The 13,596-nt window shown below is 43.8% G+C and overlaps 1 protein-coding gene across 2 annotated transcripts; it reads left to right on the top strand.

Annotated features, from left to right (window-relative positions):
- Positions 1-299: 299 nt before the first annotated feature.
- Positions 300-13,083, top strand: ushbp1 (Usher syndrome 1C binding protein 1). 2 transcript variants are annotated; one of them, XM_029428812.1, is made up of 14 exons: positions 300-460; positions 1,523-1,746; positions 1,959-2,095; positions 2,409-2,572; positions 2,804-2,992; positions 3,136-3,383; positions 4,245-4,385; positions 4,647-4,735; positions 4,947-5,079; positions 5,366-5,597; positions 9,445-9,603; positions 10,458-10,555; positions 11,145-11,267; positions 11,732-13,083. In XM_029428812.1, exons 1-14 carry the CDS (start codon positions 455-457, stop codon positions 11,895-11,897), a joined length of 2,109 nt encoding a protein of 702 aa, XP_029284672.1. In that variant the 5' UTR covers positions 300-454; the 3' UTR covers positions 11,898-13,083. The 2 variants fall into 2 exon arrangements, with proteins under 2 accessions (XP_029284672.1, XP_029284671.1); XM_029428811.1 differs by having other exon boundaries at positions 2,804-3,022.
- Positions 13,084-13,596: the final 513 nt, after the last annotated feature.

Genomic DNA, 13,596 nt, shown 5'->3' with positions numbered 1-13,596 from the left:
ATCAGTTACAGCAGAAACTGTCTTTGCTGCACAGATAGAAAAAACACACCATTTAATATGTCTCTTAAATCCGTGTCCTGGTCCAAATTGATTTTATATTTATGCATTTTTTAAATTACATAACAGCATAGTTCTGTAATTCAATTTGCAGAGCAGCTACAGCATGCATCCAGACATACTATAAAAAGGCATTGAAGCTAAATGTGGGCAAAACAGGAAAGGACACACAGTGACGGGGAATGGGTGGGGATGACTTTCTGAGTGGTTTCCACTTACCTCACTTACGCAGACATGCAAAGAGCCAACTGCAGCAGTGACTGACTAACTATAAGGAAATAACGCAAAAAAAAGGACTGAAGAAAACATCCTCTCATTTTGTCAAATGTTTATTTGAAGGCAGTGAACAGTCTCAACAGGAACACATTCACTGCTGCAGACATCAGGATCAAGAAGTATGGAGGTAAGTTATGATGAAGTTATGCAGTGTTTGTCTCGAACATAGGTCACTTATGTTTACTGGGTAAATTTGACAGAAAACTGTAGAGAACTTTAAACTCGTCATCTGTGAAGCGGCTTGCTAAGATGATGCACTTTGTCTTTAAACAAGATCTACTAACTGAATAGTTACAGCAGCTCGCATTAGCCTTTGACCATTGACTATTGTAAATTAGGAGCAGAATGTTTAATATTGCTGACTGAGTGCCATCAATGTATTATACATATACATTATATAAGTGATATCCTTCCCACATTCAAATACTCCGGTGAATTTGAGCCTCTAAATTGCCAGAATTTGTAAACGTGAGTGTTTCTCTATCCAAGCTTTGCTTTTTGCCCAGTGCATGCTTGGGTATAGTGGATGTATTACTGGCTGGATAAGGAATTTAAAGTGTGTTAACAACTATCGCCTGCACAATATGTGTTAAATTCAAAAGATAGATGTTGCAAATTGTAGAATTTTGGCATATTTATAGGCATCATATCGACTTTATAGCAGAATAAAAGAGAAACAATTTGTACTAATTTAATTTAGCCGACATTCTTTGTGCAAAACAAAAGATGGTTTGGTCCACAAATATTTGCTAGGCAGGAAGTTGGATCTCAGGATGTTCTAGTTTCCTCCTTTTCCGCTGGTCAAAACAATAGCCGCTAAACAGTGCAGCAACAATGTCTGGTTCAAGAGCATAACACATTATTTTGCTAAGCTTAATTATGAGCCACTCTTCAATGGAGGAGGATTATTTACAGGCAGCCAGTATTATATATATAACCAATATTCTTTACCTCAAATATCCAAAACAATAATTTTGCAACCAATTCTGCAAACTCAAACAACTTTGACTTTTATTCAATCCATGTAAGGAGATACATTATGTGTATTATATTGGTACACATATATTAGTAGAACTGCTGAAAAAAGGAAGACATTTGCTAATGTCAGTAAAAAGTAAAAGTAAAAATAACAATTTAAATAAGGCATGTTATTTTCTTACAAACCAAATACAACTTCATGTGTCTGTAGGATTCCTGCTTGGTCCGATGTGACAGCCTGGATGCTGGGTCAGGGTGTGACAGCGAGGTGATGACCCTGAACGACCATATGACCCTTGACCCTGAGGGCTCTGACCCCACAACAAACCTGGAGCCTTCACCAGCAGAACTGGCTCAGTGTGAGGCTGAAGTGGGCACGCTGCTCAGCATCATTGCTGAATTGAACAAGAAGATGGGGTCATTAAAGGCACCAAGGTAACATTAGGGAAGAAAGTAATTAGATATATGATTTATAAAAATGTTGACACTGATATGAGCCACAATATTGTTCTATATTGTTCTATATTATATTTGTTCTTGCATGTTTTCTCATCAGTAAAGGATATAGTGGTCTGCTCATCACTTGTCTCACAGTAGACATATTGGTATTTACTAGTGAAAATGTTAATGCTGCTGGTGTTCTGCAGTGAACCAGGAGACCTGAGACCACCGAGACCATCCAGGCCTCTGGTTCCAGACCTCCTGTCCCACAGGCTGGTCAGAAGCAGCCCAGAGAGGAACACTGCCTCTACTGCCACATCTAAACCTCCACTGACTGTCCGAGGTTGGCACCGCCACAGCTAACATAACTGTGTTTCTAATCGGTCAAACACATCTTTTGGATGCTTTGCATCTCTACTGCATGTAGACAGAGTTGGGTAGTAACGGGTTACATGAAATCGGATTACGTAATCAGATTACAAAAATGTAATTACTATAATCAGCCTAGAGTACATTTGAAAAAACTCACATTTTGATTATTGTTACATTGTCAAGTATTACTTGATTACATTTTTGATTACGTCTTAGAAATATGTCAATATTAAAATTGACATATTTAAAATTGATTAATTGCACCTCTGCTTTTCATCCACTAGGGGGCGGTGGTGTAGTGTGGACTAAACTTGAGGAGGTTTTAACATCAGTCGAGGACTCCATCAGCTGTAAAAGGTCCTGGGCCGCCCCCATCACAGCTTCTGACCAGAACAAGCACAGAGAGCACCTGAGAGCAGCCCAGGAGAGCTGGGTTCAGGCCACTCAGGTATCAAAACTGTCACAAACTCTCAATATTCTGAGATATATTTGAATTTGTGTTAGTAAAGCTGCAAATGTACTGGCACATTTCCCAAAATCAATAAGAGCTGCTCTCTGAAAAAAAATACTATAAATAAAAAAATATAAATACACATTTTTAATAGATCAATTAAACGGAAAAAAATATAATTGTTCATCTTTAGTCTCTTTATTAATTTGGGCTCTGTGGTGGTTACAGATATTGGAGGAGATGGAAATAGAGTTTGGGATTTCATGCCCACCAGGCCTGCCAAAGGACCAGTATCAGGAGGACTTCCTGGATCTGGAGAAGCGAGACTCTGCTCTCGTGAGCAGCTTTCAGAGTCACCAGGAGGAGCTGGAGAGAGCACAAAGCACCATCAGCCAGATGGAGGAGGAGAAGAACAAGGTAGAAGAGAGGGTTTTGTCTGAGACAGGGGTAAGGAGAAATATAAAAAAGCATACATTTATTTAGGAAGTGTTGGTACATAAATACCAATCTAAGATCAAAAAGATAAAAATAAATGTAGCACCCCTTCTCTTGTCTTTCAGCTGGTTGGTCTCCATAAGGCCTGGAGGTCAGGCTGTCGCTCTCCTTCCTGTCGGCCCACTGCAGGAACTCTTAGTCCAGACTGGGCCTCTCCTCCCTTCCCTGGTTCACCACTACTCCACAGAAGAACATCCAGAGCTGTAACACCTCTGTCTGTGGGTGGGGATGGTTCTCCAGCGGGCTCTGTTAACTCATGCAGTCCTTGTCCTAGTCCGATCAGCCTGGAGTCTGAGACAGAACGACTGAACAGGTGAGGACGTCTCACAATAACAAAAATCAACCACAGCACACTGTCGACACTTGACATTTATTGAATATGTTTTTGTCCAGTAACCTTTGTCAGGCATCAAACATTGTATACAAGTCAAACAATAATGGCAGTGTATGTTTGTTTCTCTGTTACTGTCTGTATACATGTGAGTAAAGATCATTTGTCATGCATAACTCACTCTGTATAAACTGTATTCATATAACTGAAAAACAAACCTGAGTTACTAAACAGGTATATTGATTTTATATTGGTATATTGACTGTTTTTCTTCCATTTATACCAAGACAAAGGTGCAGACACACACACTTACTGTGTAAAGCATGTGAACAGGATTGTGAATTATGCAGATACAGACAACAGTTATTCTGGCTGAGCATATAAGGCTTGACTGAATAAGTCATTAAGGTTAGCTAATTAGTGCAAGTGAATGTCACCTGGACTAACTAGCTAACATAGATTGCCATTTATCAAAGATTTATATTATGGATAAATGGCAAAAAATCTAATGATAATTTGTCATCAATTACTCGCCTGTGAAGAACAAAGTTGTTTTTCTCGCATGCATCCTTGGTGAATGGAAAACTTGGATTATACTGCACGAGTTGTGTGAGAGTTTGTAAATAGATGTTTTTAGTTTGGCTGTTTCTAAACGCGGCCCCCATTTACATCAATTTATAAAAACCTTTCTCCATTTTTGGATTCTTCTTTCACTGTGGAGGCATACTAGAAAAACAAAGATTTCTTCAAGAATTCAATGTAACATGAGTAATTGATATACAAATGATCATTTTGTGGGTGAAGTATTTCAATAACTTCTAACCCTCTCCCTCTTTATTACAGGTGCATTGAGAGGCTGAGGGCCAGAAATGAACGTCTGACTGCAGCTCTGGAGCAAAGGAAGGGAGAGTCAGAGCAGATCAGTATTACACTAAACAGACTGGAGGCGGACTGCTCTGCCCTACAGATGGCTCTCAGATACTGGTACACACATAAAACACACCTGACACACAAGTACAAAGGCCATTCAAGGACATTAAAAATAATTCAATAGAAATTGAGGATTTGAATCCTCTTTTAATAGTTACACACATGTACACAGCACAGCACACACAGTGAAATTTAGACTCTGCATTTAACCCATCCTAGTATTAATGTGCGCAGGTCCGCAATCTAACAGTATTAGTCTAGGTTCTTGCAGTATGTTGTGAGGTGGTATTTTATTTTTGTGGTTGTGATTGACAGTGAGGAGTGTGAGGAGGCCTACAGCGAGCTGCTGTCACTTTATGACGCCAAGAAGCAGCAAAGCATTCCTCTGCAGACAGACTCAGCAGGTGTTTGAATACCATGTTTTAGTACTGCTTACAACTCAGTGCACACATTCACTTATATACACAGTAGGTATGCATGTCATTCACACACACACACACACACACACACACACACACACACACACACACACACACACACAGACACACACACACACACACACACACACACACACACACACACACACACAGGCTCACAGTTTTTGTATCTTATCAGAGTCGGTCAGTGACAGGCAGCAGCCTGAAAGTCCAGCTCAGCTCACGGAAATGGGACCTGAAGAGCTGTCCACCTCCTTCTCAACAGCAGGAGTCCCAGAGGAGACGGAAACACAGAGTCACACAGGGCAGAGGTGACGTTTTAAAGTGCTCTTTGTGCATTCAAGCACAGCAATAGGAATGGATAGAAAGGAAAATGCGTGTCAATGTTGACAGACCGAAATCACAAAAAGAAAGGATAACATTTTTTTAAATATTGCATATATCATTCTGTCTCACCACCAAATACCTACATGCTATTAACTACATCTTTCAAAAGCTATCAAGTATGCCTCAATGAAGTTTGACAACAATGAAAAATCTTTGAATTAAAAAAATGTCACATTTTTGTCAGGTCACTCACTACTTGTAACCCCACAGGACACCTGAGCTGGTGGAGCGAGAGGCTGTTCTCCTTCAGCAAATTGAGCGCCTGAAGAGGGACCGGGCTGCCATTTGTCTTCCTAAGCCGAGCCCAGGAGTTGAGGGCAAAATGAGCCACGAAACTGGTCACCCGGCTAGATCAAGAGGAGGACAAGTGACTAAAGATAACGCCAAACCTCCTGATACCAAGAAAGAGAAGGCTTCCTTTTACCAACTCATCTCTGTCAGGGTAAGAACTGTGTGTCCTAATTTACAGTTTAAAAATCAAGATCCTGAACATGAAAAAAAGCAGCCAAAACCTTCCATGCAAATAGATCATGACATAAAAGTGGCCTTTGTCTTAATGTCTAATGCTGTTTTGAAATCTTCGAGGCAAAATCTATATTTTGTATAATACTACACTTAGCTCACAATGTCAAAACATAGTGTTCGAAGTGTGCATACAGTATGTGTGTGATACGTTGCTGGCAGATCTCCATCTTATATAGCTAGTGAGGTGAGCGAGCATTGAGAGGCCTGAGACTTGTAAAGATGTTTGACATTTTGAACACAAAGACCAGAACAAGGGAGAAACTAGCCTTGCTCTGTCTAAATGTAACAAAATCCACCTACCATCACCTCTAAAAGTCTCTAATTAACATGTTTTATCTTGTTGGTTTACCTCTCTGGGAACCATCACCTTATCGTGGTGGAGAGGTTTGTGTGTCCCTATGAACCTGAGAGCTGTGTTGTCTGGAGCCTAGTGCTCCTGGTATGGTCTCACAAGGCAAATTGGTCTCAGGCGAGGGGCCAGACTAAGAATGGTTCAACAACGACCTCATGAAACAGAGGGAAAGGAAAGGAGAGACCCTGCCCAGAGGAAGCCCGGGGCCCAGAGGGAGGGCCCAACAGCGAACGCCTGGTGGCCGGGTTTGCCACGGAGCCCAGTCGGGCACAGCCCGAAGAAGCTATGTGGTGCCTCCCATCCATCCATCCTGTGGGCCCACCACTCATGGGGAAAACCGATGGGGTCGGGTGCGCGGTCACACTGGTGGTAGTGATAGTCAGGGACCTCGACGGATCAGACCCGGGCACCTCTCTGTGGGGGAAGGAGCCGGAAATAGTGTGGGAGGTGGAGCGCTACCAGTCTTGCCTCTGGAACCGTACTCCTGGATAGGGGTTGGACTCTATTCTTCTCCGGAGTTGCCCAAGGTGTGAGGCGTCGGGCGGGTGTGGGGATACTCACAAGTCCCCGGCTGAGCGCCGCTACGTTGGAGTTCACCCCGGTGGACGAGAGGGTCGCCTCCCTATGCCTTCGGGTTATGGCGGGGAAAACTCTGACTGTTGTTTGTGCCTATGCCCCAAACCGCAGTTCGCCTATTCAGCCTTCTTGGAGATCCTGAATGGAGCCCTTCAGGGGCTCCAGTCGGGGACTCCGTAGTTTTGCTGGGAGACTTCAACGCACACGTGGGAAACGATGGAGGCACCTGGAGAGGCGTGATTGTGAGGAACGGCCTCCCTGATCTAAACCTGAACGGTCGTTTGTTGCTGGACGTCTGTGCTAGTCATTTGATCGTATCATCTGAGGCCACATGTTTTGGACACTGGGGTGAAGAGAGGGGCGGAGCTGTCAACTGATCACCATCTGGTGGTGAGTTGGATCAAGGGGTAGGGGAAGACTCTGGATAGACCTGGTAAGCCCAAACGGGTAGTGCAGGGTGAACTGGGAACGTCTGGAGAAAGCCCCTGTCCTGGAGATCTTCAACTCACATCTCCGGCGGAGCTTTTCAGACATCCCTGTGGAGGTTGGGGGCATTGAACCTGAGTGGGCGATGTTCAAAACCTCTATTGCTGAAGCTGCAGTGATGAGCTGTGGTCTCAAGGTCTTAGGTGCCTCAAGGGGCGGTAACCCTCGAACACCGTGGTGGACCCCGGTGGTCAGGGAAGCCGTCCGACTGAAGAAGGAGTCCTTACGGGTTATGTTATCCGGGAGGACTCCAGAAACAGTTGCAGGGTAGAGGCAAAGCAGCGGGTGTGGGAGAAGTTCGGAGAAGCTATGGAGAAGGACTTTCGGTCGGCACCAAGGTGCTTCTGGACAACCATCCGGCACCTCAGGAAGGGGAAGCGGGGAACCATCCAAGCTGTGTACAGCAAGGGTGGGACCCTGCTGACTTCGACTGAGAAGGTTATCGGGCGGTGGAAGGACCACTTTGAGGAACTCCTGAATCCGACTGACACGTCCTCTATGGTAGAGGCAGAGCTGGAAGCTGATGGGGGATCATCGTCAATTTCCCTGATGGAAGTCACCGAGGTAGTCAAACAACTCCACAGTGGCAAAGCCGCAGGGGTTGATGAGATCCGTCCAGAAATGCTGAAGGCTTTGGCTGTTGAGGGGCTGTCTTGGTTGACACGCCTCGTCAACATTGCGTGGAAGTCTGGGACAGTGCTAGGGGGTGGCAGACCGGGGTGGTAGTTCCCCTATTCAAAAAGGGGGACCAGAGAGTGTGTGCCAACTACAGGGGTATCACATTTCTCAGCCTCCCTGGTAAAGTCTACTCCAAGGTACTGGAAAGGAGGGTTCGGCCGATAGTCGAACCTCTGATTGAAGAGGACCAATGCAGATTCCGTCCTGGTTGTGGAACAACGGACCAACTCTTCACGCTCGCAAGGATCCTGGAGGGGGCCTGGGAGTACGCCCATTCGGTCTACATGTGTTTGGTGGATCTGGAGAAGGCGTATGACCGGTTCCCCGGGTGATACTGTGGGAGGTGCTGCGGGAGTATGGGGTGAGGGGGTCACTTCTGAGGGCCATCCAATCCTTGTACGCCCAAGACAAGAGTTGTGTCCGGATACTCGGCAGTAAGTCGGACTCGATTTTCATGGACAGGATATCGAGGCGTAGTCGTGGAGGAGAGGGGTTGCAGTTCGGTGGCCTGAGGATCTCATCGCTGCTCTTTGCAGATGATGTGGTCCTTATGGCATCATCGGTCTGTGACTTTCAACAGTCACTGGATCGGTTCGCAGCCGAGTGTGAAGCGGTTGGGATGAGGATCAGCACCTCAAAATCTGAGGTCATGGCTCTCAGCAGGAAACCGGTGGATTGCCTACTCCGGGTAGGGAATTAGCCCTTACCCCAAGCAAAGGAGTTCAAGTACCTCAGGGTCTTGTTCGCGAGTGAGGGGACGATGGAGCGAGAGATTGGCCGGAGAATCGGAGCAGCGGGGGCGGTACTGCAGTTGCTTTACCGCACCGTTGTGACAAAAAGAGAGCTGAGCAAAGCTCTCGATCTACCGGTTGATCTTCGTTCCTACCCTCACCTATGGTCATGAAGGCTGGGTCATGACCGAAAGAACGAGATCACGGGTTCAAGCGGCCAAAATGGGTTTTCTCAGACGGGTGACTGGTGTCTCCCTTAGAGATAGGGTGAGAAGTTCAGCCATCCGTGAGAGACTCAGAGTAGAGCCGCTGCTCCTTTGCGTTGAAAGGAGGCCAGTTGAGGTGGTTCAGGCATCTAGTAAGGATGCCACCTGGGCGCCTCCCTAGGGAGGTGTTCCAGGCACGTCCAACTGGGAGGAGACCCCGGGGAAGACCCAGGACTCGGTGGAGAGATTATATCTCCTCACTGGCCTGGGAACGCCTTGGGATCCCCCAGTCAGAGCTGGCGGATGTGGCCCGGAAAAGGGAAGTTTGGGGTTCCTTACTTGAGCTGCTGCCCCCGCGACCCGACCCCGGATAAGCGGTAGACAATGGATGGATGGATGGATCTTGTTGATTTAAATTGTTTTAAAAGTGTGGGCATCCTGATAGTCTAACTGTCATGGCACATACAACATATCCCAACTTCCACAGTTTGATTCCAGCACGGGACCTGGGATATGACAGATTACCATGAATTTACACGTTATTACAATCTTAGGACGAGCAATACAGAAATCCTGAAAATATTCTACACATTGGGGCTTTGACCTCCCCCAACAGCCTCAAAAGTGAAGGTGATAAAACATCTACCTCATGTTATTCTGCCACTACTACACACACAGCTTTTCTTATGCTGTATCTGCGATAATCTCTTTGTATACCATGATTAACTTCTTCAGGAGGAGATGTCAGATCTGCGAGCACTAATCCGCCTCAAGGAGAAAGAGCTGAGGTGTCTGGAGTGGGGTTTAATGGCCCAGAAGGCCCAGGAAGCAGCTGGAGCTTTCGTCCCAGAAAGCCTCAGAGATGAGATGGAGGATCGTAAGACTGAACAACAGGTAGTACAGACTCCTATAGCAGTAACAGAGACTTTAATCTTTTTTTCAAATAATACAAAGTCAAGGTGAAATGAGCAAGAGGGAGCAGGACGTTGGTCTACTGTGACAGACCCGATTCAAATCTGGGTGTCCCACATGGGAAATCACACATCTACCAAAGCAGAATCCCTCCAGGCCAAGAGGGATATTTTGGTTCCACAAGGTCTTCTGCTGGGCTGTCCTGGCGCCGCAGCACAGATTCATAGCGCATCACCACACACCTCTGTCATTGTCAAATGAGAAAGAGCTGAACAGCTACTTAAGATTGAAGCTTTCTGTCTATTACTGTAGACGCAGAGCATCAGAAACAATAGAGAGTTAAAATGTCTCTCTAAAACTGGTGTCTTTTCTTCCTCAATATTTCTTTAATGGTTTAAAAGAGCAAAGCTTTTCTAGATGCATATGGTCAGACTCAATAATTTATACAACAGACTTCCTGTTAACAATTTCAGCCAGAATGACAATGGCTTCTGATTGCAGCATAAAACATCTGTTATTTTCCAACAGGTCAGGTCCCCACAAAGATAAATCATAATGGCCACAAGGTGATTAACAAAATGGGAAATAAGAAAAACACATTTCTGCTCCAAAGAAGATTTTCTTTTGTAACATATTGGATACGTTGACCCCTCCAGGCCTCTAAAACCCATTAAAATTAAACAATTTTTGAGGGGAAAAATCCTTATTTGGTTGAACTGCTCACAACACTGTGACACGGCTTTAGATAAATGTGTACGCATGTTCATTAATATATCATTGAATGGGAAGCGGGGTTTGAGCTTTAAAGATAATCCTAATTGAATATTATGTTTCAGAGGCTCTGTGAAAATGCAGCTAACCCAGGTAATGATGGGGACATCGCTGATCCTCGAACCAGACCCATTCTGAAAGAGCTGCAGGCCGTCCTGCAAAGGTGAGGCATCTGTCATTGCTCTGCGTACTGCAGTCCAATGATTAAAGTACTAACACTGCAAATATAAATACTATCAGTAATAGCACATATAAAATACATTTATATATTAAATATTATATATATATTAAAGGAAACCTTGTAAATGATTGACTGTAATGTGGTGAAATCTGGGTTTTCCCAGATGTATTTATTTTTAAAGGAACCTGATGAATCAGTGTAGAAAATTAATCCTTCAGACATCTGTTGCCTGGCTTTATCTGTTGCTTAGGAACACTATCAGCAGGAAATGCAGACTTTGTACATAAAGGGTTTCTTGTTCTCTCCATCAGGTGCTTCAGAGAGCATCCTTTTTCTCTTCTGACCTCGAGGAGTGCAATACTTCTAAACATAGCTCTGCTGTTTGCACTCATCACACACTTAATCACATTCGCTCTTAAGTCGCAGACTCATCATAAAGACATTTATGATTCTTTAGATAGGTTTTATAAATGGTTTATGTACCGTAAGGATCTTTAGTGCCTTAAGCAAAATGAACAGGCTGACATGATGTTCTCCCTTTTCTTTGATCTGATATTACTTTTGTTTTCAGGGAACAAGCCCTGAAGAAGAGACTGGCTTTAGTCCAAGACTCACTAAACTCAGCTCTGTCAGACAGCCACTCGCACAGGAGGGACAATGGAGAGCAGACTGCTCGGCTCACACAAGCTCACAGGTAAGTATCACAAGAAAAGTATTTAATAAACTGCAGATTTTTATGTAGAGGAGAAAACATGAAGAACATTCAACAAGTTTAAACAAGTTATTAAAAACAACATATTGAATGGCTATGAGATGGATAATCGGATAGAGGAACTGGCTTAGTAAGACTTAGTAAGTATTTTATACAGTCTATGAGTAAGACAGGAAACAGGATATGTAGGTTGTATTATTCTGATTGAATTGTTCTTGCTTTGTTTTGAATGCTTCATTTTCATTTGATTTGATCAAGGTGTGTATGTTGAACACTGAGATGGAAAGCTAGAATATTTATGTTTAACATTAAGTTTATTCTAAATATTCTTTTAAATGGTACGACTTGATAAGTATTCACTTCTTCCTACTCCTTTTTGGACATGAAATATTTAAATGATCTAAATCAAAATGATCATCTTTCTGCATGTACAACTTCTATTCCAGTAAAGCCTTGAGTTCGTACCGGCAGATACGCAGGAAGTACCGGGAGCAGGTGTGGAGGCTGGAGCAGAAAGTGGTGGCCATGACCGAGAGTCACCAGCACCAAAGTGGAGCGATAAAAGTTGCAGGGGAGGCCTTGGAGTGGAGGAGGGAAGAGACTATTCTGTGATTTTTCCGTCAGAGAATCAGCTGTCCGACTGTAATGGTCAAATTTACCCACATCAACTATAATGGACAGTCGCTTTAGCTGTTGCTGCTGCAAGGAATTGTGGGACAGCATCTCCTTTCCCTTCGTAAAGGATGATCCAGTGTACCCTATGCTAAAGGACATATGAAAGGAAGCATTGAAGCACTTTTCCTTCGCATTTATGCTAGAGGTGTGTGTGGAGTCGGGGTCGTGACTTCCCTGAAACAGATTTCATCTAAAATGTCAGGATTTCAAGGCTGTTAACTACATGCCTTTCCACAAGACTCTCACCAGCGCAGAATTGTAACAAATGTTGATCTAGAGCAGCCCCCCCCCTCCACCCTCTCGAGGAAATTGGGAAAGACAATTCAAAACTACCGTATCATTGAACTATCTTTTTAACCAAATTACACACATTTAGGCTCTTCCATGTGATCTTCTTTCAACTAATGTAATAACTAATGTCATTTATTTTCACTTCCATTCACTGAGCCTCCCCTGAAACAGTTCGTAGCCCCCCTGGGAAAGCCTGCTTCACACTTTAAAAACCTCTGATCTAGAGTGACGTAAAAGTGAATTACGATATGAGTGTTCAGATTGCGGTTGGATTGCAAAAAATCTGATCAGCATCTGATTTATGATCACATATGAAAATGCCCCAAATCAGAATTTAAAAGATCAGATTCCATGTAATTTGTGCTGTTCATGCTTTTCTGAAAAAAACAGATCTAAGTTACATATGCGGGGGAAAAATGTACTTTTGACAGCAGTGTGAACGTAGCCTTGAGTATTTCACCATCTTTTATCATGCAGGCCACTCAGATACTTTTGGATTATTTCACTCAGATAGGAACTTTCCTAATTAAAATAACTATTACTTAGTCTTGTTAATAAGATATGTTAATACATTGGTAGTGGTTAGGCTTCCAAATAGAACACAGTGTGAGTTCAATACCAGGGCTGCCACCATTGTTCCCCTGAGCAAGGCACTTTACCCCGAGAGACTGTCCCTGTAGTTAGTTCACTGTAAGTCGCTCTGGATAAGAGCGTCTGCCAAATGACAAATGTAATGTAAAAGTTATATTGTTACTTAAGTTTTCTGTCCTTGTAAAGAGATATGTATCTTTTCATGTATTTATCTGTCAACCCATAAAGGACATCTACAGCAGTTTGTTCAGGCATTGTTTCGCTCTTGAGAAGTATATACAGAGTATGTAGGGCAGTAGAACATGAAGCGCATGGTCAGTTCTGCCTTTTCAATCCTCGTGAGAGTCACCGATAAACTGCACAGTAATTCAAAGCTTAACTTGTCTAACAGGACTCACACGTCACAAGACACATTCCTTATTTCAGAGAAACAGCTGTCATGCAGTCATGAATGTGTGAGGCTCATTCAAGGTCTGAACCCACTGAGGACCTCGGGACTGACCTCAAGAGCTCACATGTCCTTTTTTCTCGTACGAGCCAACTGTATAAAGCCACTCCCGGGCGGCCGTGCTGTCACAAAGCTCAGAGAAGGGGGATGGGGGCCAGGACAATGGCTGATGTGCACACAAAATATATGGCAAGCCCATTTATCTTCTTAGCACTTTCATAGTTCTCCCCATATTGCTCTCTCTTTGCCTTTAACTATTTCCACTTATCTTAAATGGTCAAACAACTTACACAAAAAAAATCTTTT

Source organism: Cottoperca gobio, chromosome 4 (assembly GCF_900634415.1).
Source record: "Cottoperca gobio chromosome 4, fCotGob3.1, whole genome shotgun sequence".
Classification (NCBI taxonomy): domain Eukaryota; kingdom Metazoa; phylum Chordata; class Actinopteri; order Perciformes; family Bovichtidae; genus Cottoperca; species Cottoperca gobio.
This window is presented reverse-complemented; position numbering and strand designations above follow the sequence as displayed.

Bases quoted from the DNA above. Each gene is read 5' to 3' on its own strand.
- ushbp1 (XM_029428811.1), top strand. The intron at 2,573-2,803 runs GTATCAAAACTG...TGGTGGTTACAG, and splicing joins GCTGGGTTCAGGCCACTCAG to ATATTGGAGGAGATGGAAAT. The intron at 4,386-4,646 runs GTACACACATAA...TGTGATTGACAG, and splicing joins CAGATGGCTCTCAGATACTG to TGAGGAGTGTGAGGAGGCCT.